The sequence below is a fragment of the Bos grunniens genome, chromosome 11 (assembly GCF_055505025.1).
Source record: "Bos grunniens cultivar Pamir isolate PY7600 chromosome 11, Bosgru_T2T1.0, whole genome shotgun sequence".
NCBI lineage: Eukaryota > Metazoa > Chordata > Mammalia > Artiodactyla > Bovidae > Bos > Bos grunniens.
This window is the reverse complement of record NC_141175.1, coordinates 45,292,978-45,317,717: the sequence shown is the minus strand read 5'-3', so window position 1 is coordinate 45,317,717 and position 24,740 is coordinate 45,292,978. Positions and strand designations below refer to the sequence as shown.

The window sequence follows — 24,740 nt, the reverse complement described above, 5'->3', positions numbered from 1 at the left end:
CAAGGGACTGAACATCAGCAGTGGCAAAGGCCTTGAGTTGGTTCCATTTCAGAATTACTAAGGCCTCTGTTTCTTTCTTTCTCTACTGTACCACCCTCAACATCAGCTTCATTCTAGGACTGATTCCCCTAGCGGTTATAGGCTGGATGTTAGCAGCAATTGGGCCCACAAGTGTCATTATGTCCAGAGGAACTGAGAGGAAGTGAGTCTATAAGCATCAAACAAAAATCTTAACATTCTGTGAATTGGAATAGAATGAACCAACCACGGTGACTAGGAGACTGCCATGTGCTAATTCACTAAGGTCTAAATTAGGTTGTTAGGTGTCCAATGATTTATGATGTCTATCTTCTTCATGAATTGTATGTTTTAGCATTAGAAATATTTATCTTTGTTTCATCTAAAAATAAATTAATTAAAAAAATAGGGAGGTAGACATAGATTTGAGATAGAAGACGACAATAGTGGGTTTAAGCACGATACTAGCTGCTGATTTTGAAGATGGATGAAGAGGCCATGAGCCAAGGAACACAGGAGAGCAGCTCTAGAAGCTGGAAAAGGCCAGGAAAGATGCATAATTTGCAAACAATAACTGCATCCCTATTAAATGTACAGTTCGATGGGGTTATGACAAACATGTATGTCCCTGTAGCCACCACCCCAATCAAGATACATCACCTCAAAAGGGTCTCCTGTGGGGATGTAGGAGAAATGGATTGGGAGTTTGAGATTAGCAGATGCAAACTATTATACATAGAATGGGTAAACAAAAAGCTCTGACTGTAGAGCACAGGGAACTGTATTCAGTATCCTATGATAAACCATGATGGAAAAGAATATGAAAAAGAATGTTAATATATGTAGAACTGAAGCACTTTGCGGTACCGCAGAAACTAACACAAAGTTGTAAATCAACTAAACTTCAAAAAAATAAAATTTTTTTTAAAACAAAGGTTAAAAAACCTGTCCACTCTTGAGCCAATCACAGTAGCGAAGCAGATGGGATTACCGTGATTAATTTAGACCAGTTGTTCTCAACTGTGAGTGGTAACACCTCCTTAAGATTATTGAGGCATGTGGTTATGACTAGGTCACTGGCATTTAGTGGGTGGGAGTTAGGAGCTTTGACTGTCTTGCAAAGTACAGGACAGCTCTGTACAATGAAGAACTGGCCTGTCCCAAATGCCAATAGTGTCCCTGTCAAGAAATACTGGCTTCAGAACCAGGGCACATCCCCCTGAACCTGGGAGTTTATCTTCCTTTAAAGAACAGAAGCCACACTAGGGTGAATAGATACCCGAACAAAAATGACCAGATCACTCAGTTCCTCCCTTATCTTGACTGGCTCCCTTCTGTCTACTTAAATTCCTCTTGACAATCATTTACTTCCTAGCTCCATTCTGTTGTGCCTACCCAGATAAACCCAGCAAGTCTTAGTATCTCCCAAGGTCTAGGCTCAAATTTTTAATTTAAAATGTAACAGGTCACATGGTCATCCATGATAGACACTAAAATTTTCAGCCTCCTTGCCGCTAGATGTGACATGTGACCAAGCTGTGGTCAGTGGATTTAGGTAGAAGTGGCATATGCCCTTCTGGTCCTTCGTCTTGCTGGCTGCAATGCGAACAAAATGCATGGAGATGGAGGAACCACATTAGACCATGACAGGGAAGCTAAATGCTGAGGATGGCAAAGTAAGGAGATAGAAGGAATTTTGACTCTTGACACATTGGTCTACCTGGATTTTTACGTAAGAGGGTAATCAACTTCTTTCATGCTTGTGTGCATACCAAGTCACTTCACTCACGTCCACGTCTTTGCAACGCTATGGACTGTAGCCCGCCAGGCTCCTCTCCTATGGGGGTTCTCCAAGCAAGAATACTGTAGTGGGTGGGTTGCTATGCTCTTCTCCAGGGGATTTTCCCCATCCTTGGATTGAACCTGCATCTCTTATATCTCCTGCATTGGCAGATGGGTTCTTTACCACTAGAGTCACCTGGGAAGCCCCCTTTTATGCTTAAGAAACTGTTATTTGGGTTTTCTGTCACTTGGAACCAACATAACTACATAACAATATCAGATCCATCTAACTTTCTCCCCACAGCAATTTTGGGGGTTCGAATGCTAATGGTCAAGTCACACGACTAAGCAGATTGTTGCCAATATCTAGTATATTCTATACCCTTACCTGGTCCTCAGTGCTGCCCAGCAGTCTCTCTATTCTCTCCAGTAGCCACTTCAAATCTCCTTCATGCTCCTCCAATTTCCATTCTTCCTTCTCCCACTTCCCTCTCTCATTTCAGAAGGAAGATGTAAGAAATCATTAGATAGAACTTCTCCTGTCAATTGCCTACCTCCAACATTATTTATCATTGGAAGGACTGATGCTGAAGTTCCAATACTTTGGCCACCTGATGTGAAGAACTGACTCATTGGAACAGACCCTGATGCTGGGAAAGATTGAGGGCAGGAGGAGAAGGGGACGACAGAGGACGAGATGGTTGGATGGCATCACCGACTCAATGGACATCAGTTTGGGCAAGCTCTGGGAGTTGGTGATGGACAGGGAAGCCTGGCATGCTGCAGGCTATGGGGTCGCAAAGAGTCGGGACACGACTGAGCAACTGAACTGAAGTGAACATTGTTTATATCCACACCATTTTTTTCTTCCCTTTCCTTCAGTTACAATGAAATTAGCTTGTCTCAGGCTAATTCTTTCCATTTGCTATGGATCCAGTTTCCTACATCCTACACTCTATCCATTACCTTCCATCCTCCACTGGCTCCTTCCTTTCAGCCTTCAAACATCCTTAAGTAGCTCTAATATGCAAACACAAAAATCTTTCCTTCACCCTGTGTCTCTGTCGTTTTCTCCCCTCTCCTCCTTTCCCATTTGCACTTCTCCCATTTCCTATTTCCTCCCTTCCCCACCCCTCGCTTCTCCTTTTCCATCTCCGCCCCTCCATAACCAAGCTATTTGATGTTTCCAGGTCTCTACTTCTTCACCCTCAAGATTTCCTCAAACTTCTAGAGAATGGCTTCTGTTCCTCTCACTCCATGAAAATGCAGTTGTCAAAGTCACAAACACCTTCCTTGTAGCTAAATCCAATGAATAGTTCTCAGCCCTTGACTTACTTGCTCCTCAGTAATGGCTTTCCTGGTGGCTCAGTGGTTAAGAATTCACCTGCCAATGCAGGAGATATGGGTTCAATTCCTGGGTCGGGAAGGTCCTCTGGAGGAAGGCATGACACCCGACTTCGGTATTCTTGCCTGGAAAATCCCATGGACAGGGGAGCCTGGCAGGCTACAGTCCATGGGGTCACAAAGAGTCAGACACAACTTAGTAACTGAACAACATGACACTGTAAACCAGCCCTTTTTAACCACATTCTCTTCTCTTGACTTCCACATCACTGGTCTCTTCTGGTTTTCTATCTTTTCCCTCTGACATCTTTTTGCTACGGGTTTCTCTTCTCCCACTCTACCTCTTAATCTCACTGTTCCACCTGAATAGTTCACAGCTTCTTGGGAAGTCTCAGTCACTTATAAGACCTAAGGCTGATGATTTCCAAATTCATATCTTCAAGGTGGATTTTACTTTGGGTTTCACACTCATACATTCAAGTACCAACAGAACAGCATCATGGATAGTTAACAGTGATCTCAAATCACATTCATCTTCCTGCTCTTCCCTATAAACCTGCTCTCTTATCCCATACAGGGAATGAACTGCTATCTATCTAGTTGCCTGAGCCAGAGTCATGGCTCCTGTGTAATCTGGTGATTGATGAAGTCCTACCAAGTTTAAGTTTGGTGGAGGGTGGGGTTGGGAGGGGAAGGTCATGGTCTGCAGTTCATGAGTTCTTAGTTCCCAGAGCAGGGATTGAAGCCAGACCCTGGCAGTGGAAGTGCAATGGACCACTGAACCACCATGGAATTCCTCCAGTTTACTTTTAAGTGCATTAAATATTTAGAATCCATCCATCTCTCTCCATTCCCACCGCTACTTCTTCTGCAGTTCCCTATCACCTCTCACTTGGGCTGTCCTGCAACTTTTTGACTCTCTGCATCCAGGCTTGCATACCTGTTCTCCATAGTAGTCAGAGGGAGTGATGTTTCAAAAGCGCAGATCTGATCTTGTCATTCCTTGTCTCCCTACGGTTATCAGAATAAGGCTCAAGAACACCTTGGCTTTCCTTACAAAAGCCCTGTCTGATGTGTCTCCTGCCTTATCTTTTCCTCCTCCCTTGCTTTTTTTTTTTAAACTCTCCACTTTGTCTAGTTGCTAAGTCGTGTGCAACTCTTTGCCACCCCATCTGCTGCAGCTCACCAAGCTCCTCTGCCCATGGAATTTCCCAGGCAAGAATACTGGAGTGGGTTGCCATTTCCTTCTCCAGGGGATCTTCCCGACCCTGGGATCAAACCCGTCTCCCTCACATTGACAGGTTGGTTCTTTAATCACTGAGTCACCTGGGAAGGCCACTCACCATTCAGCCACTTGAATTTCAGTTCCTCAAATATGCACTGCTCTCTATTGGTGCTCAGCCTCTGCACAAGCGGTCCCTTGCTGGGATTCCTCTTCCCATTGCCCCCACCTTCTACCCCTCCCTATCCTTGGCTGCCTCCCTCTTCCTTCAGGTCAGTCTTCTCTGACCTCCCAGGTTCGGTTAGGTGCCCCTCCTATGTGCTCTTAAAAGAGCATTATTTCTGTCATAGTACTTACACAGTGTAATTGCTACCTTGAAAAGTTAAAGTCAAAGTTGCTCAGTTGTGTCCCACTCTTTGTGATCCTGTACAGTGACCTCTGTACAGTCCATGGAATTTCCCAGGCCAGAATACTAGAGTGGGTAGCCTTTCCTTTCTCCAGGGGATCTTCCCAACACAGGGATTGAACCCAGGTCTCCCGCACTGCAGATGGATTCTTTACCAGCTGAGCCACAAAGGAAGCCCAAAGATACTGGAGTGGGTAGCCTATCACTTCTCCAGGGAATCTTCCCAACCCAGGAATTGACCTGGTGTCTCACTGCAGGTGGATTCTTTACCAGCTGAGCCACTAGTGAATCCCCACTTCCTTGCTCCCTTCTACTAGATTTTTATCTTTATGAGGGTAGGGACCATGTCAATTTGATTCATCTTTATATCTTCAGTGCCTCTCACATACTAGATGCTCAATATATTTCTGTTGACTAAAGGAACCCAAAGTAGGGATTTGGTATTCAAGACACGCTTTTCTTCCTAGTGGATAAACATGTCTGACTAGTCAGGCAATTAGAAGGCATTCGGTGGAACAACAGCTCTCATGGTGAGTGAAATGAAAGAATCCCTCTCTCCAGAAATCTTAATGTTTTTGTTTTTTTTTTAAATCACTGAGTTTAACAGAGCACTGTAAATTCTGATGTTCATGCAGAGAAAAAGACCAAATTAAAATCAGCTCTTGTTTTCCAATGTAAGCTGTCAACAGTCTTCTTCTCTGAGGTTTCCCCAGGACTCCCACAGAACAAGGAGAGAGAGAAAGGTACATCACAAGCAGCAGCAAAGACCCTCATTACTCTCCTACTCCACTCAAGAGTGAAGTTCCTCTCTCCTGTCTTATGATCCCAAGGTTGCTGAAAAACTAAAAATGACCCTTCATCCTTCATGAAGGATCCAGTTTTGCTCAAATATTCAATGAACATTTCACTGAAGGCTGATTCTATGCAAGACATCCTTACTCTTCCCATCTTCAAGTTTTATGAAGGATCAAAACTTTGTCTCCTGCAAGTATTTTATTTTCTTGCACAGACTTCCATTCAAGAGGGTAGCCTTTACTCTGTTGCCAAAGGCCCTCTAGCTTTAAGGAAATAGCATGAAAGCAGATAAACAGCTTGTCTCAGGCATACAGGTCCAAACCACATCACTCTTTGAAGACATCGAAAAGATTTTGCTCTGAGCTATTTTTCTAATCATACAGATCATGATGCATTATACTACTTACTCTTTCTTATCCATTCATTCCAGTATATATTAGGCCCTGGTACCTGTTTGCTGGTCACAGAATGGGTTTTTCTCCATGAAAAAATAATTGGTCCAGAAAGGACCAACTCCACAATCTCTGATTTCATTTAGAGAACTAGTCTTCTGGAATTTCACAAAAGCAAGGCATTACCTTGTTGGTACCCATATAAGCTTAGTTTGCTCAGATTCAACACCAGAAAGCACAAAGCAAATGCTGGCATTTCAGAAACGCTGTGCTGGCTGGAAAGGAACCATGCAAACAGAAGCAAATGAAAGAGGGCCTTAAAGTCTGTGTATTCTTGCCAATCAGGAAGATGAAGTTGTCACTGTCTAAGATTCCATATTGTTTACTTTTATAAAGTTCTCCAAGTAAAGATCTTTCCACATAAAAGACAAACAACAAAAAGTCATAAAACAGATTTTCTGGACATGTCCTCACTCAATGAGATAGGTTCTTGCTGTTGTGGACACCTTCTCTAGTAAATGCTGGGTACTGTGGTTACAAGTGTACTTAGAAATCAGACCAAGGGTATTTGGGAACCCAGAAGGCTAACTGGTAGCTCAAAATGTCAGCCATAACGAGCAAATGAAAATGACAAGAGTTATATTAATGTAACATTCTCAGGCTGAAAATTTAAACTTCAGTTCAGTTCAGTTGCTAGTTGCTGTGACCCCATGAACAGCAGCACGCCAGGCCTCCCTGTCCATTACCAACTCCTGGAGTCCACCCAAACCCACATGTTATATCAATTCTTTCAGTCATGTTTCTCCCATTTGGTAGTCTATTTCCTTGGTAAGCAGGTGTAATTCATAATGAAGGAATGCGTCAGAAAGTTAAGATAGATTTTGTTTGAATTCCCATTACAACCAAACATGTTTGCAGATCAAAAAGATGTTTAAACTAGTGACACAGGTCAACATATAATTAAATTCCAACGGACAGGCCCATAGAGACAGTACTTTGGAAATGGTTGTTAGGGAATCTGACGTGTTGGGTCATTCCTCTGAACTGTTCTCCAAACTATACTGTCCCCCAAACTTTCAGAGGTGTTTCAGCTATGAATAATTTGGAGTATCATTTCCATTAGCCATGGAATGATTAAAAAGGTCCTTAGACTGAAGATAGCTTAATAATTCATTTAAGGTTCTTTGCCTTTGTTATATATCAAAGAAGCTACTGAGCTCCCTAATTGAAGAGACCATAATTTATTAGTCTGAGACCATCTGCTCTTACAAGTCTATTTCCCCACATAGGACTAGCACCAAAGTCCTAAGGAACTAAGGTAGAATGCGTATTAACTCATGCCAAGGGTTGGATTTTCCTATTCCCATAGGATACCAGGTAATAAGATTCATGGCAGACAGAGTCAAGGAGTTAAACATAAATGTTACAAAATTACAGGAAATGCTGGTTTTAGTATAACTAGATCCTCTCCAAAGGGGAACTGTGTATCTTGATATTTTCTCAATCCCCTCACTCTTAGGCTCTATTTTATTTACAATGAATAACTGCTCATTGTTACCGACTCTGATAAAGGAACATCTAAGGACTAGTTTCTGAGGCCAGACTGGATTAAGGCTTGGACTCATGCCTTGTCTGAAGAATTCCTGTTTTTGTGAAATTCCACCCAGACAACATTTTCAATGGCTCTTTTGTACCTAAAGAGGAATTAAAACACTTTGGTAAATAAATATGGCCACATTTGAAGTCAGTAGCAATGACGAAACCATAAAAGCACCTTCAAACAAACTCTTAATTGTTAACTTTCAAACTTAAAAAAAATCCTGTAACATGGAGGAAAGCAGTAAACGGCCTTTTAGTGCTTCTCTGCAAAGGCCACATCCCAAGAGTAGTATCTTTGACTTTCATTTCATCACACCATAAGTATCACTTCACAGTTTCATTACTTTATCTCTACAACTAAATACCAACATTGCATAGTACACCTGACTCAGGGCTTCTTGCCACAGTTCAGTTCTTTGAATAAAATCAATCAAAAATATAATTAACACCTGCATTCATTCAGTGTGAATAATATAGAAATTACACTAACAAACTTGTTAGAATTAACACACTCAAGTGAACATTGTTTCTTTAGAAAAGTCATCATGAAAACCTATACTTATACCAAAATTGGGAGCACGTGTTTGGAATGTGAGCCCCCAGTATTCTTGCCTGGAGAATCCCCATGGACAGAGGAGCCTGGCTGGCTACAGTCCATAGGGTCACAAAGAATCGGACAAGACTGAAGCAACTTAGCATGCACACACAGTGGGGAGGAGAGAGGGAGAGAGAGAGAAATTGATTGCGAGGTAGGGGGAATACAAGCAACTGCCTGTCTTTGGATGTTGATTCTTGCCTATAATTTCCATACCTGGACATTGGATAATTACTATGGTTCCCTGGTGGGGGCCACAAGTTCTCTAACTTCCCATTCCAAATCCTAATATGAATTCAACTTTGGAAGGAATTGCTTTGGGAAACTAACATGTTACCAAGATCTACAGCAGACAATTCCTCCCATGACCCAGAGCCCATCCCTGCCTTAGGAGTTCCTACCAGCTAAATAGGTCTCTGATGGCCTTTCTGTGGAAATGTCTTCTCATACATCTAGCCCACTTTAACTCCTTTTTCTCCACCTGAAGATCTGCCCTCATGAAACAAGATTCAGACAACTTTATGAACACTTGGGATTTGGGGTTCAGGTTGATATTGTTATTCAGTTACACTGTAGACTAAGAAAAATTCTGAACTGACAATAAAGTGACATCACAATCACTACTTCAAATAACTTATTTTCCAAAGGTCAGCTGACCAAGGAGCCCACTGCAAATGAAGGATATCTGAATGTGTTGCATTCCTGCAGAGATGCAGTATTCAAAACAACTATGCTAACCTCAGAACACACAGAAAAGTGAAGTAAGTGCCTTATCACTGAGTGAGCACTCTTGTTGGTCGAATGATTCATGTAGAGACCAAAGGGCTGGAAGTGAAACTACTGAACAATTGCTTTGATTTTCTTTTCTTTTCTGTCATTTCCAAACTAGGTAGCCTTTTTTTTTTTCCCAATTTACTTATTTATTTTAATTGGAGGCTAATTACTTTACAATATTGTAATGGTTTTTGCCATACATTGACATCAATCAGCCATCAGCCCTGGGTTTTCTTTGAAGGAATGATGCTAAAGCTGAAACTCCAGTACTTTGGCCACCTCATGCGAAGAGTTGACTCATTGGAAAAGACTCTGATGCTGGGAGGGATTGGGGGCAGGAGGAGAAGGGGACGACAGAGGATGAGATGGCTGGATGGCATCACTGACTCAATGGACGTGAGTCTGAGTGAACTCTGGGAGTTGGTGATGGACAGGAAGGCCTGGCGTGCTGCGATTCATGGGGCTGCAAAGAGTCGGACACGACTGAGCGACTGAACTGAACTGAACTGAGGACATGGAAGCAACCTAGATGTCCATCGGTAGACGAATAGATAAGAAAGCTGTGGTACATATACACAATGGAATATTACTCAGCTATTAAAAAGAATGCATTTGAATCAGTTCTAATGAAGTGGATGAAACTGGAGCCTATTATACAGAGTGAAGTAAGTCAGAAAGAAAAACAACAATTCAGTATATTAACACATATATATGGAATTTAGAAAGAGGGTAACAATGACCCTATATGCAAGATAGCAAAAGAGCCACAGATATAAAGAACTAGGTAGCCTTTTAATGAAAAGAATTTAGAAACTGACTACCCTCTACTTTTGGGAACCACTGTTTACATGGTGAGAGTTGACATTTTAACTCTGCTGACACTTTAAATTCAAAAATAAAAACAATTTAAGTGCAATGTACTTATCTCTACGTCAACAAACAAAACATGGGGATTTAACTGAATCTTAGTGAATCGAGTTCATGATAATCAAGAGTATTAGGGGACACAGGGCATCGAAGTTCTAGTACCAGATTTTATCAACCAGTAGCTACTAACAGGGCCATGATTTCTCACATGTAACTTAATTGCCAAGATTCCTTCTAGTTTATATTCTATATTTTTATTAATAGTTATACAGCAATATGATATAGCACAACTTTAGGACATTCAAAGGTTGGCAGGTCTTAATTTTCCCAATCTTAGCTGTTTTATGTGCCTTCACTAACCAATAAAAGGCACAAAATCTTGAATTTATGGATGGCATACTTTGGGGCTATAATTGGTACTTCTCTTTCTCCAGGATAATTCTTTTTGTTCTCTTTTGACACCATCCATGGGTTTTCTCCTTGCTGCCTTGTCAACATTCTAGCAACTGTCACTTTTTCCAGTATCTCCACCTTTTCCATTTTTGTCTTTTCAGCCAAAGAACACACATTTTCTGATTAAATAAACAGCTTCTGTAACATTTATTCTTTTAACTGTTTCTGTAAATGCTCCTACTCAGACTGTTTGGACAGTTTAACAGTTTAGAGTTCTACCAGTTTTCTGTAATTATGTACGAAATAGTTTTTGACCATCTACATATGCCAGGCATCGTGACAGTTCTTTATCAACCGGGGAAAGAATTCTTTCAATGCGTTCCATCATTAAAGTGGAGAAGCAGCAGATATGACACCAAAACCACAGGCAACAAAAACAGAAGTACACAAGTGGGACACACCGAACTAAGAAGCTGCTACACATCAAAGGAAACAACAGAATGCAAAAGCAACCTATGGTAGAAGAGAAAATATTTGCAAACCATGTAGATAAGAAACTCTTATAACTCAGTAGTAAAATCAACAACCTGATCAAAAAATGGGCTAAGCACTTTAATAGGTATTTCTCTAAAGACGACATACAGATGGCCAGCAAGTATAGGAAAAAATGTTCACTCTAATTATCAGGGAAATGCAAATCAAAACCACAATGATATATCATTTCACACCTGTCAGGCTGCTATTATACAAAACGAAAGATGACAAAGTATTAACAAGGAGGTGAAGAAGCTAGAATCCTTGCCCACTCGAGGTGGGAATGTACAATGGTGCAACCATTATGGAAAGCAAAACTATTGTGCGATCCAGTAATCCCAATTCTGAGTATTTATCAAAAGGAACTGAAATCAGAATCCTGAAGAGATATTGGCACTTCCTTGTTCACTACAGCACTATTCACAAGTAACTGGAATACCTGTATATCCAAGATAAATGGATACACACACACACATGCATACACACTGGAATACTATTCAGCCTTAAAGGAAGAAGGAAATCCTGCAATGTGCTACAACATGGATGAACCTTCAGGACATTATGCTAAATGAAGTATGCAAGTCACAGAAAGACAAATACTGATGAATCTACTTATATGAAGGAATGGCACTACTTCCTGAATGTGAATTTCTCTGGTTGCAGAACCAGAAATGATGACAAGTTTTTGCAGCAGTGGATATATCGTTACCTTCCAGGCAGCTGCATGGATCATAATACCCCTATTGAATAATCTACTGAACATCTTTGTACTAATTTGTGACTCACCTTTAGCAAGTTTACAGGCCTTCATTAAAACTATTCATGTACTCATTACACTGCTGGTTCTCTTATTCTGTTACTAATATCAAATTCTTTTGCTTTTGTTCTAAAAATTTTTATTATTGACGTTTAATATCCTTAATTTTTATAAGCCATCTTAAATCATTTTTGAAAAATTGCTTAAAGTTGATTAAAAGGGGGAAGCAGTCAGCAAAATGTGGTGGCTGTGTACATAAGTACTGAGCAAGACTTCTAAGTTCCAAATTTTGACTCCTCTAGTTATGAGACATGTGACTCTTGGGCAAATTACAAGACACTGTTATATCTGGTTTCTACTGTAAAAATGGAGATACACAGATGTGGAAAATGAACTTATGGTTACAGGGGTAAGGGGGGAGAGAGATAAATTGGGAGACTGGGACTGACATATATACAGTATTATGTATAAAACAGCTAACTAATAAGTCCCCACTGTATAGAACAGGGAGCTCTACTCAATACTCTGTAATGACTTATATGGGGAAAGAGTGGATATGTATGAGTGATCTGTATGGATATGTATGAGTGGATTCATCTTGTTGTACAGCAGAAATACAACATTGTAAATCAAATATACTCCAATAAAAAAAAAAAGACAATAGTTCCTATCTCCTAAGGTTGTTTTGAGTTTTAAACAACATCAATAAGATACTTAGAATGACGCATTTAGAACAGTGCTAGGCACACAGCAAATGCTCTTATGGTAGCTGTGAGGAGGTTTCATGCTGTAGCTTAACATACATAGCTGGGCTAACAATCTAACATCACTCTAAATAAACCAGTGTTTCTAACATAGCATCTAACAGGATGTTTGGACATAATATTTTACAATGATTACTAAAAAAACTCTTTTTATCTTCTTTACTGCACTTTCTGACAATATTATCAAATACAGACATATTTCCTTAAGGGAAGCTGGATATTAAAATCTGGACTTATAAAATAGGTTCAAGACTACTTTGTTTTCTGTTAACATTTAAATATTCAAATTAAAAAACAAACACCACTGTGCTCTACCGGTGCCCGGAAGGATTTGAAGCAGCAAAACATTAAGCTTCAATAAAACTGAGAACCTTTTAAAAAAAATGGCTAGAGCTAAGGACAAAGGTATACATGAATAAGGGAGAAAAACTGTATTAGAACATGCTGGCTAAAGGAAGCTACTGTGGTTGAAAATAGAACTGCGTTTCCTCAGAGGGCAGCCAAAGCAAAGACAGAGGTATACCCCTACTCTGTTTTAATGAAAGGAAGCTGGCCCTTAAACAGGAGGAATACTTTTTTGTTTCTAAGCTAGCATGGGATACATGGGGATCACTGATCATGATAATTAGGAACTCTTGACAGTAGTTCAAAAGACAAAAGCAGAGATGGTTTCAGTAAATATCTTGTTTAAGGGAAGCCTCCATTGAATGTCCCAGACTGAGTTCCACAACCAGTACACCCTCCCACACAAACTGTTCTCTACTTCACTAACCGACAATTTAATCCTTCTAGTAGTTACTCAGGCTAATTAAACCAAGTTGTCCTCGACTCCTATTCGTTCTTTCATACCCCTTATCTGACCTGCCAGCAAATATTGTCAGCTCTGTCTTCAAAATATACCCAGATTCTGGTTACTTTTCAAACCAGCTCCATTGCATCCACTTTGACCTAAGTCACCATCATTTCCCCCCAGGATTACCGCAACAGTAATCCTAACTGGTTTCCCTGCTCCACTTCAGTCTTCTTGAATCCTATTAAAATCTAAGTGTGAGCATGTTATTCCCCTGCTCAAAATCCTCCCATGGGCCCCCATCTCATTCAGAATAAAAGCCAAAAGTCTCAGGAGGCACTCCGAGATCTAGTTCATCCCCAGGCCCCACTCCACCATTGCTTTACCTCCTGGATCTAACCTGTTCCTCTTCTCCCCATTCCTACCCACATGGTCACACTGGCCTCTTGTCTGTTACAGAATAACTTCAAGCAGGCTCTTGCGTCAGGACCCTTGGAATCGGTGTTCCTTCTGCCTAAACGCTCTTCTCCTAAGTAGCCACTTCAGATCTTAACTCAAATATTAACTTTCCAGTGGAGTTCTTGCCCTCCTACTTAATACTGTAAACACTCCACACACTCACACAAATCACACATGACATCCGTATCTCCCTTTTCTGCATTATTTGTCCCTTCAGCACTGCAATCTATCATACTGTAATTTTACATTATCTTGTTCTTTTCCATCTTTCTCACTAAAACACAAACCGCACAAAGGCAGGGTTTTGGTTTTTGTCTTTCCCTGCTATATCACCCAGTGTTTAGAACAGGGCCTGGTGCACAGTGGATATTCAAATATCTGTTCTAAGAATGTGGGAGTAAAATTCTGAGGGCATGACCGTAGAGTATGCTTGTACAGGAGTAATTCTGAAAGAGGGAGTGGGAGATAGAATAATACAGTTGGGTTATGTAGTGTTTTAGGGATCCGATTTGCTACAGGGTTAATGCTTAGAACATAAAAACCAAAGAATGAATCACAGATCCTTCAGTTAACTTAAGATGATCATTTGGGATGAGGGGCCAACATGCTACATTTATTTTATAAAGTTTAAAGATAAATTACATTTATAAAGTTTAATTATGGATGGACTTCCATGGATGCCCTCAGTCTGTGTCAGAAGGTCATGCATCACGCATGGTTTCTGGGCACTCTTCTGAAGGAAGAGTGGACTGGGAGTACTCATGTTAGATGTGATTCTATGTTTACATGAGTATTTATTTCTATCCTGCCTCACAAGTACTAGAAGATTTTTATATGATGAAAGTAAGCAATCACAGCTTGAAGAAGATAACCTGGTAGAGAACTCCTCTTTCTAGATATTTACCCTATCTTGCTTCATGACCCCAACATTTTAGATAAAGGGGAAATTTAATTCCCTGTATGGATTAAGGAGGGCTTCCCTGGTGGCCCAAAAGGTAAAGAATCTACCTGCCTGTAATGTAGGAGACTCAGATTCAATTCCTGGGTTGGGATGATCCCTTGGAGAAGGGAATGGCAACCCACTCCAGTAATCTTGCCCAGAAACCCCATGAACAGAGGGCGCCTGGTGGGCTATGGGCCACAGCATCGCAAAAAGTCAGACACAGTCAAGATTTAATCTTAATCAAACACAGATTTAGACAGTAAGATCACTCTGATAAAAGAACTGAGCCATTCAGACTATCTTTCTTGAGAATGCATTTAGGACACCTAAACACAACTTTTTTCTTTTTGGTCAGAATACTGACATTCCCTTAATACAACTGAGTAAGTAAAAGTATTCCATTAGTCATTGGCAAAATGTCTAATAATTAAACTGCTTGAATAATTAAGATGCTTGAACAGAAAAACATATGACTAATGACTTAAATTATCTAAGTTTTCATAACTTTAATTTGATAGAAAATGAACCAGATTTTTCCCAATTGATAGGAGGAAGTTCAGACACCTCAGGAAGAACATGAACCTTTTATGATTACTGAGGCACTGCTTAAACAGTCTAGTTATGCAACTTACTAAGAGCTATCTCTCTAGCAGGGTTTAACTTAGAAAAAGGCTGCAATTACTCAACCACTAAAGAAGCTCCTCTATTATCAGGGAAGAGATACTTTCCTAAGAGAACCAGAGAATAAAGACTTACATTACATGCAAACTCCTCACCTATTTCAAGTGAATATTTTTGGAGTGTGCATTGGTTTTGTCCATAAGTTTTCACTTCTGGTTTCCCATTCTAAGTTATGGAAAAATGAACTCACAGAAACAAATTCAAGTATCTATTTTGAAAAGTATTTACTTAGTTTGAATAAATTAATTGCAAATAAAAATTAGCTACAATATATAGCCTGAATAGAAATGACTAGAACAAATACAACACAGGACTTGATTTCCTTGCATTAGTCACAAAGCATGTGACAATCTAGAAAACTTCAAAATCAATTGTATTTCTTTGAAAAAGGAGTAACAGCAGTTACTGGTACATCACAACTAGTCAACTTATAATACAAGTTTCCTGACATGCATTTCCTGAGTGAACCCAAATGATCATTTTTTTAAAACAAGGAAATTTTGACAAGTTGAAGTAAAGTAAAATAGTTCATGGCTTCTAAGCAACAGGTTTTGTTTTTTAAAAACCAAAAGAAAATTCAGAACAGTATCATAACAGGATAAATTAAAGCTATGCTACCACATACAAAATCTTGCTATAGTCAATTAAATATAATACAACTTTTTGAACTAAAGGAAAGCAAATCAAAAGATTAAAAAAATGATTCTGTCTAACCTAAAAGTGTACTGATTTTTACAAGTGTCACAAAGGGTTTGATGTAGTGCAGCTGTCTATACTTTCCTTGTGGGTATTAAAAAAAAAAAAACAACGGGTGGGTGGGGGAAAGGGGGAGAAAATGTTTTCTTCATTCTGAAAGCAAAGAACTTCCTGGAATTAGAGAATAAACTGACCATGCAAGTATGTCCCTCCATTTGGCTGTCACTGTGCTCACCTGCCAACCAAATACTTCCTTGAGTCACACTGTGGCAAATGTCCTTTTAGGATTCAAACCCACAGTTAAGGCTGGTCTGTTAAAATTTAAAAAAAAAAAAAACAGAAGAGCACTGCTGTCATTCAACCCTTCAAATCTTTCTACGTTTCTTAACACCTGAATAAGTCCAAATACAGGATAGTTAATTCAGCATTCTTTTTCTAAAGGCAAATCAAGTCACTCTCCTTTCTTGTTAATTTATGCTTTTTCTCATGGGAATGATTTTTTTCTAGAAACAGTGAACAGATGAACCACAGTTTATATCTAAAAAATAAACTTGCCAAATGTTGCTGATACTAAAAACAGATTAGTTATTGTGGGAGAAAAATAGATTATCTAGATTAAATTGCATTTTCAAAGGAGCATATAAAATGTTTCTTAGCATTAAGTTTTTGTTATAGTACTATACTCGGAAGAAACATTAAGGAAAAAATTCTTTCCCAATTATCTTTAATGTGGTTAAAAACAAACACCTCTTACGTAATGGTAATTAATATGAATTTGTTTTTACAAAGTATTCTAATTTACCAAATTTCATATTTAGATGGGGTGGGGAGAGAGTCTCTCCTGTCCTTCTTCCTAACTCTGCAAATCCTTGAGCTACGCTTGCTAAACTACCATTCCCACCAGGAGAGTGAGACCATCGTTACCACGCTATTCTATCAGGAATATTCTAAGATATTTTCTATAATAAAGATAAATAGAAAAAAGTTAATATACATGTTGCTGTATTTTACAATTTTGCAACAAACTGTAAACTAACATAGTTTGAACCAACAGTACCCTCAGTTATACAAAACAATTTTTCAACACTGAGGATGGGTGATTCAAAAACACTAAAAGGAAGGCATCAAATTAGACTATGTCTTTTTCTCCTCAAAATATATTTTCAAAACTCAGAAATCAGAAGTCTGGTACTTTCGAAAATTCCTTTGCTTGAGTTTCCCAGATTTTTGCTCAGAAATTGCTACTATTTATTACAAATGTTTAAAAAAATTCTTCATCTTAATGCAAACGACCAGAGCAGAAAAACTGTGACATGGACAACAGGTTGGAAAGCCCAGATCACTTAGCTTATAAATGTTTAATGTAGTCCTGGAGGACAACTGTCTGTTAGTCTAGAGGTCCTTGGAAAATAAGTCTGATGTAGCCTTGTTCACCAGCCAACTGATGTGCACAGAAGGGACAGGCGGCATGAAAAGTGTGAGTACCGTGAGGAAGCGGGATCTGGGACCAATAGGCAGTTGTCTTTTCTGAACACACATGCCCACATGGGCTGAACGCATGGGTTGGAGGGCCGGCGTCCACATAAAATCCAGCTTCACATCCAAGCCACAGAGGGACATAGGGACCAACAGACCTACACATGGGACACTCCCGATCCTTTCCGTCACGTTCTTCCTTGTTCCCCCAGTTATGATAGCCATGCACGTGGCCGCAGTGTAGGTACACCCACGGTTGTTTTTCATCAACGACATCTTTTCTCTTCATGCTGGGAAATGCTAGTGTGTTGAACCCGACAGGGCACTGAGGTCGCGCTGCATTGATTTCCTGTCTTAAAGCTTCTAAATGCTTCACGGTAGGAGTGTGGGAAAGGCCTTCTGCAGTACGCCACAGCAATGTTGCGCCACAGAGATCAATTAATGAGCCATCTTGTAACTGATTGGTTTCAATTTCCACCTAGAGGAAACAAGAATCAAAAAACACACATTCACCAGGGAGTTTTGGATTTTTACTTCAGAGTTTTGGTTTTACAAGCTCCTTATTCAAGAATCAAGATTTCCTCTGGTTGTTTATTGAAGAAACTTGAATGGCAGTCATGAAAAATACAGGTTTCAAAATCAAGGATAAAATATTGAACAGCAACATATCTTTTCAGAGTTGTAGTAAAGACAATTTATGATTAAACCATCTGACTAATCAGTTAGCTTAATATTTCCAATTTGGTAAATATCTTGGTCAAAGATTTACAGATACAAGTAGAAAATACACAGAGTGTTGTTTAAATTGGGAAAGCTTACGTTTTAAAATATATTAACAAAATATAAAAAAAGAATACATTTTTAGAGTGTCCTCATTGAAAAACTAGGATACTACCCTCCTCGTATAGTGTTTGGAAGTCAGAGCTTGACAGCCACACTTTGTACTTTGTATCAGCAAAAGATTTAATAGTTTTGGGGAATATGTAATGCATTCAGCCCAACTCACCCTATGAAGTCTACTGTAATTAAGTAAGAAGTTTACGTCTTAGTACTCACCATTTTCCCTCTCTGCTGAGCTGATCTGGTTTCACGCAGGCTGAACACATTTCCACACACTGATATTTCTCTCCATATTCCAGGTTTGGAGTCTTCTGTGAACCCATTGCGTGGATGCATAACAAGAACGCCATTAGTGGTCAGGCCATCCATCTGTCCATCTGATGTCTTCCATTTGGCAGCCTTCTCCTAGCAGGAAAAATAGCTTCTGTTTATTTGTAAACTGGGAAACTGAAGTGGTTGTGAAAGGCAACATTTAGGAAAAAAGCTTTTTACCCCAAGAAAGATGTTTTTTGATGAGTCAAATCCTGCAGCATAAATCCGTGCTGTAAAGGGGGGATTCCGTTCACATATGATTCTACAGGCAAATCTTGATATGGTGCTCTGCACTGACTGTGTATCAGAATTACTTTGACTTCCAGGAACTGTGTCAGTTACTACAAAATCAATGGGACTTTCAGTCGACCGGCCAATCTAAGAGAAAAAGAAATATCTATAAAACTACTGAAAGGAACACAGCGGAAAATTCCCTCAAAGGCACAAACAATAAGGTGAAATCATCAAGCCTCTGAAATTTCTAAAGCCCAAACTTATTATACTTAACTCTGGGGGTATCTATACCCTTGAAAACCAATCTCTCAGATTTCCTCTGATGTAGTAATCACTTAGAGCATAGAATTAAGTAGGAACTTGCTACCCAGAATATAGGAAACCCTCAGAGAATGAAGAGTTTAGGATGGCTGAAATTTCTAAGTGGGTGCAGATTTTAATTTTAACCCCTTGGGACAGACATATGTCTACCACATATTACTCTAGTTTCCTTAACAGAACATAATGAACATAAAAATAAATATTCTATGATGACTCCAGGACATTACACTATGAATACTGTTTATATTAAGCTGAAGTGCAGTGACGTCTTTGGGTGCTATAAAGGTGTAGAAGAACACTGATCCCTATGTTAAAACCTTACAAAGCCGTGCTTTGAGGTCTTATGTCTACTTCACAGATTTTCTCCTGTCTTTTCTGTCAGGCTGTCAACTCTCATTTCTTGCTGATGGGTATACTTGTTTCTGCAGCATACTCCTCCTTGAACCAGCTACTCTGAATTCTGCTTTGGGTTGAGAAATCAGATAACTGAACTTCAAAGAACAGTATTTCAAAAGGTTCTTGGTGATGGCCTAAGGGATTCTCTAGGGAGTTAGAGAAAAGGAATTTCAGTACATGGACTCTGTGGCATTTATTTTATATGCCTAAATGTCTTTTCTGTTTTCTTCCTGGTTCTTGGCCATAGTTTAAAGACAAGTTTCCTTGAACAGAGTTCTGCTGGATGAGGTGTCAGTGAAGTAAAAACATCTTCAAATGTACTAGCTAGTAAATTAATTAATTTCATTTTGAAAGATGAAAGTTGAAAAAATGAAACTGGTGGAAAAGACGTCAAAAGTGACAATTATCACAGGGTATTCAACATTTAGAAATCAGTTCGTTAATGTATTTGTTATAAAGTAGTATCATAGGACTTCCCTGGTGGTTCAGTGGTTAAGAAGCCGCCTACCAATGCAGGGGACAGGTCTGACCCTTGGTCTGGGAGGATCCCATGTGTCATGGGACAACTAAGTCCAAGCACTGTAACTACTGAAGCCCACGAGCCTAGAGCCTGTGCTCTGTCACAAGAGAGGCCACCACAATGCGAAGCCTGCTCACTAACAGAGCTGCCCACTCACTGCCACTAGAGAAAGCCTGCTCGCAGCAATGAAGACCAGCACAGCCAAAAATAAACAACACTGAATAAGGAGCATCATCAAAAATAAAGTTGTTCTTGAGAAAAACTACTGACCCTTTATAAAGATGACGACTCTTAAGTTGTTCTTCGCCTAGTTGAGCTTTAAGAATTCCTTTTATCAACACACTTTCAGATAAAACTCTAGTGTTTTTATCCTGCCACTAAGTACAAAGACTTATTTAGTCTGGATAGTTTTAGGGGGAAATTTATTGATTAAAAAAATGTAATATTTGGATATTCCTTTCTTTATTTCTAAGAATACAATATCTAAAAAATATGGTCTTAAACCTTTGAAACTAAAAATATTTCCACTATTCTAAAAAATTCAGCATTCCATTAAGAGGGTTGAGTGTAAAGTGACTTTAAAGAAATATTTTGTTACTGACTACAGCAAAGACATCTCCAGGCCTTTTTATCTTCATTTTATCTCATAAAGTTAAGAAAAACTGTAAAGTCATTGGGACAATAATTATAAAAACAACATTATTAGGCACTTTATATCCTATTTAAGTTTGTTTCAAAAAAGCCCAAGGCTTTACAAAAACCCAATAGTAAGAGAAACGATGTCATGAATATCAAGAATCTTGCTTATGTCTTTAAGGTTTGGCTTTTCTGTCACTGATTTATAAAACCATCAGTACTGGATTGGTACAAAGAATGAGAGAAATAAAAACTTACTATACCATTAGCTTTGAGCAAATATGTGCTGAGAAGAAAGTTTGACTTCACATATATGATATGAATAATTAGAAACTGTACTTTTAGTTGCCTAGAGAGGGAAAGTGAGAATAGCAAAAAAGATCATAAATGTGTATAAAATATCCCTTGGTTTCTTTTTTGGATAATAATTATTCTTACAGCTACCAATACTAGCAGCTAAGTGTTTACCAGGTACCTGGCACAGTTCTGAGTACTTCAGAGGGACTAACACATTCAAGCTTCCCAATAGTCATCTGAAGGAAGTTCTATTATCTCACTTTATAGGAGGAAACTGATGCAGAGAGTGGCTAAGTAATGTTTACCAGAAATTCTGATATCAGAGCCCATCTCTTACCCATGCTATGTGGACTTCTAGACGTGGGGTTTAGAAATCAACATATATTTTAATGAAATGCATTAAGTGTGATAACCTTTAAGCTGACCACAGCGAAAGTCAATTACAACAGGTTTTTAACTTTTGTTTTTTAAGAAAAAAAGTTGAGATGTTATAATACCTGAAACATATCAGTGTTGCTGTCATGAGTATATTCAACCACTACTGTCTGTGCTCGAGACAAGGTGTATGATATGCTATGCTGGTCCTTATTGCTTATTGCCTAAGAAAAAAAAAGATTAATAGCAAAAATTAGCAGGTACATCAATCTAAATAGATAACCATAATAGATAACCTTTTAAAAAAAAAAAAATAGGGAGCTATGCTCATTATACTATAACAATGTAATTGGAAAAAGAATCTGAGAAAGAAGAGATGCATATAAATGTATAACTGAATCACCCTGTTGTGCACCCAACACTAACACATTGTATTGGAGTATATGTACTCCAGCATATAACAAAAGTTAAAAAAAAAATACCACTATACTGCTTCAAGGGTAAGTCAAGTATTTTATAATTACAAAAGAAAACATCTCTTATGTCACTGCTGGTATTCATTTCACCTATACACAGACATATAAAAATATATATGTTAATACATAATCAAGGATATCATTGCTGCTATTTTGAATAAAATGTTTGATCAATTGCAAATAAGAAAAATAGAGGTTTTTATTCTTTCTTTAAAAAATGGTAATCTGTTTATTACATGTGTGACATATTTTCCCCCTGAAATTTAGAGATTAATAACTTGCATAACCTTTGCTGTGACAGTGGTTTCTTAGAGTGAGTGGAGTGCAGAAGAATTCAGGCAGACCTCATTTTATTATGCTTCACAGATACTGAATTTTTTATAAATTGAAGATTTGTGGCAACCCTCCATTGTCAGATGATGGTTAGCATTTAGCATTAAAAGTACTTTAAAATTAAGGGCTTTCCTGGTGGCTCAATGGTGGGAAATTCCATGGAGAGGGGAGCATAGTAGGCTACAGCTGATGAGGTCGCAAGAGTTGGACACAACTGAGTAACTTTCATGATGCTATTACTGCACACTTAGTGTGCTCAGTCACTCAGTCGTATCCAACTCTTTGTGACCGATGGACTGTAGCCCGCCTGCTCCTCTATCCATGGGATTCTCCAGGCAAGAATACTGGAGTGGGTTGCCATTCCCTTCTTCTGGGGATCTTCCCGACCCAAGGATCGAACCCGGGTCTCCTATAATGCAGGTGGATTCTTTACCATATGAGCCACCAGGGAAGCCTGTACACTTAGGAGACCACAGCATAGTGCAAACATAACTTTTATATATATATTAGGAAACGAAACCAGTTGTGATTTGCTTTATTGTAGTGGTCTGAAACTGATCCCAAAATATATCTGAGGTCTATCTGTGCACTGAAGCAATTACAGAGTAAAAACATAAGTTCACTGTATTAAAAAAATTGTAAAATCTGAGTCTCCATTATAAGTATTTCAAGTTATAAGATACTTAAAGGAGAAAATACAAAATCTTGCAAGACAAGAGGAATCTTATTTAATAACTCAAAGAGGTTTAAAGTTAACAAATAAGCAGAGTTAACTGGTTTTCCTAGCCACTCTGTCACTCTATAGATGACAAGTACTTGCCATATGCTAGGCTAGATACAGAAAAATTCATAGAATGATTACACATACCAAAGGAAATGGATATAATGCTTATGACTGTATTATTGACATATGCCAAACTAAAAACATTGCTAAAAAGAACTTCTTAGTTTTGTTTTCAGGCGTTTTCTATGCATGAGTTGATGATAATATCAGAGGGGGAAAAACCTGCACAGAGGAAGTGGAAACAGCCTGTGTAAAAGAAACACAGAAAGACACAGAAGAATGATTATATGCAGCAAAGAGGCTAAATGAAAAAAAAACTTTCATAATTAGAACTTTGGTATTATGAAATTTTACTTGGTTTCAATTGGTAGCTAACCTGTAATATATAAAGTCTTCATAGATTTAAGATAATTAAGACTGTGAAATTTTCAAATATACAAAAAGAATATACAAACACCTGGGTACTAAGTACCCAACTTTTATCGTTCTTACTAATACCATTTCTGCTTCTGATATTTTAAAAGAAATTAAACTGCAGATATAATGAAGGCTGCTTATATGTCCTTCCCTACTCCTATCTCTGTAGAGGAACTGAACCTCAAGAGTACAGTTTAGGTCACTCCCATGCACTTTAACAGGCTTTACAACACACTGATGCATTCATAAACATGACAAAATGGCTTTAAAGATTTAAAAACCTATAATTACTTTATCTCAACAATAAGCAGCTGACTTTTCAATGAAATAATTTTTTAGTACTTTGGCCATTAATTCTTAACGGCTAAAGGGATTTAAAAACACAGGTTTTGTGTACTTTGAGATCATAAGCTGTTTTTTTTTTAACTATGAGATCTACTCTGATTGAGAATACAGAGCTGTGTCAAGTTAAATTCTCACTGGATTGGAAGTCAGGGTTTAAGCACTCATCCCAGATGCCTGCTAGACTAAACAGTTAGTTTTCTTCCTGACCTCATTACACACTCCTCCAAAATTGAAAAAGCAGAAAGTCAATCTTTGATCCCTAAGATTCTTGCTGCCTAGTAAAGATGAAAAGGAGCCAGCAATGAAACACGAGGAGTATGACAGTAAAAATACGAAGAGAAGTACACAACAGGAAATTACAGAAGTAAGACTTAGAAAGATTTGCCCTAGGATAGTAGTTCTTAACCAGAGGTAGTGTCAGCTGTATAAGGGGCGTTTGGTGGCTGTGTTTGTTGGCCATCACAATGATTTGAGGGCTGAAATGGCATTCAGTGGGAAGGGACCAAGAATATTAGGTTGGTGCAAAAGTAATGGCTATTTGCATTGTTGAACTCTGCCTTTAATATTGGAATAAATTCCTAAATAAATGTGGCTATGTTATTATACATCATTTTAATGTGCATTTCTCACTTTATTTTTTTTGCTAATGACTTATTACTTGTTGTTTATATTTATTTTAGACTATAGAAATGATGCTAGATAAAAACCAAATTTGAGCAATTTTTTATTCGAGTTCAAAACTGATCATAAGGTAGCGGAGACAACTTGTAACATCAACAATGCATCTGGCCCAGGAACTGCTAATGAACATACAGTGCAGTGGTGGTTCAAGAAGTTTTGCAAAGGAGACAAGCGCCTTGAAGATGAGGAGTGCAGTGGTTGGCTATCGGAAGTTGACAGTGACCAACTGAGAGCATCACTGAAGCTGATCCTCTTACAACTACACAAGAAATTGCCAAAGAATTCAACATCGACCATTCTATGGTCATTTGGCATTTGAAGCAAATTAGAAAGGTAAAAAATCTTGATAAGTGGGTGCCTAATGAGCTGACTGCAAATCAAAAAAATCATTTTGAAGTGACATCCTCTCTTATTCTACACAACAAACCATTTTTCAACCAGATTGTGACATGTGACGAAAAGTGGATTTTATACAACAACCGGCAA

General features: G+C 38.7%; 1 protein-coding gene across 3 annotated transcripts in view; it reads right to left on the bottom strand.

The window, feature by feature from the left end:
* Positions 1-15,322: 15,322 nt before the first annotated feature.
* Positions 15,323-24,740, bottom strand: part of PELI1 (pellino E3 ubiquitin protein ligase 1) — a 55,943-nt gene continuing 46,525 nt past the window's right edge. For 2 of the 3 annotated variants that reach the window (XM_086326346.1, XM_086326347.1), the window contains exons 4-7: positions 21,341-21,442; positions 18,620-18,817; positions 18,344-18,532; positions 15,323-17,765 (exon numbers count right to left, since the gene is read on the bottom strand). In XM_086326346.1, coding sequence (XP_086182472.1) covers positions 17,199-17,765; positions 18,344-18,532; positions 18,620-18,817; positions 21,341-21,442 — 1,056 coding nt within the window. In that variant the 3' untranslated portion in view covers positions 15,323-17,198. The remainder of the gene's footprint in view (positions 17,766-18,343; positions 18,533-18,619; positions 18,818-21,340; positions 21,443-24,740) is intronic. The other variant, XM_086326348.1, reaches the window with a different exon arrangement.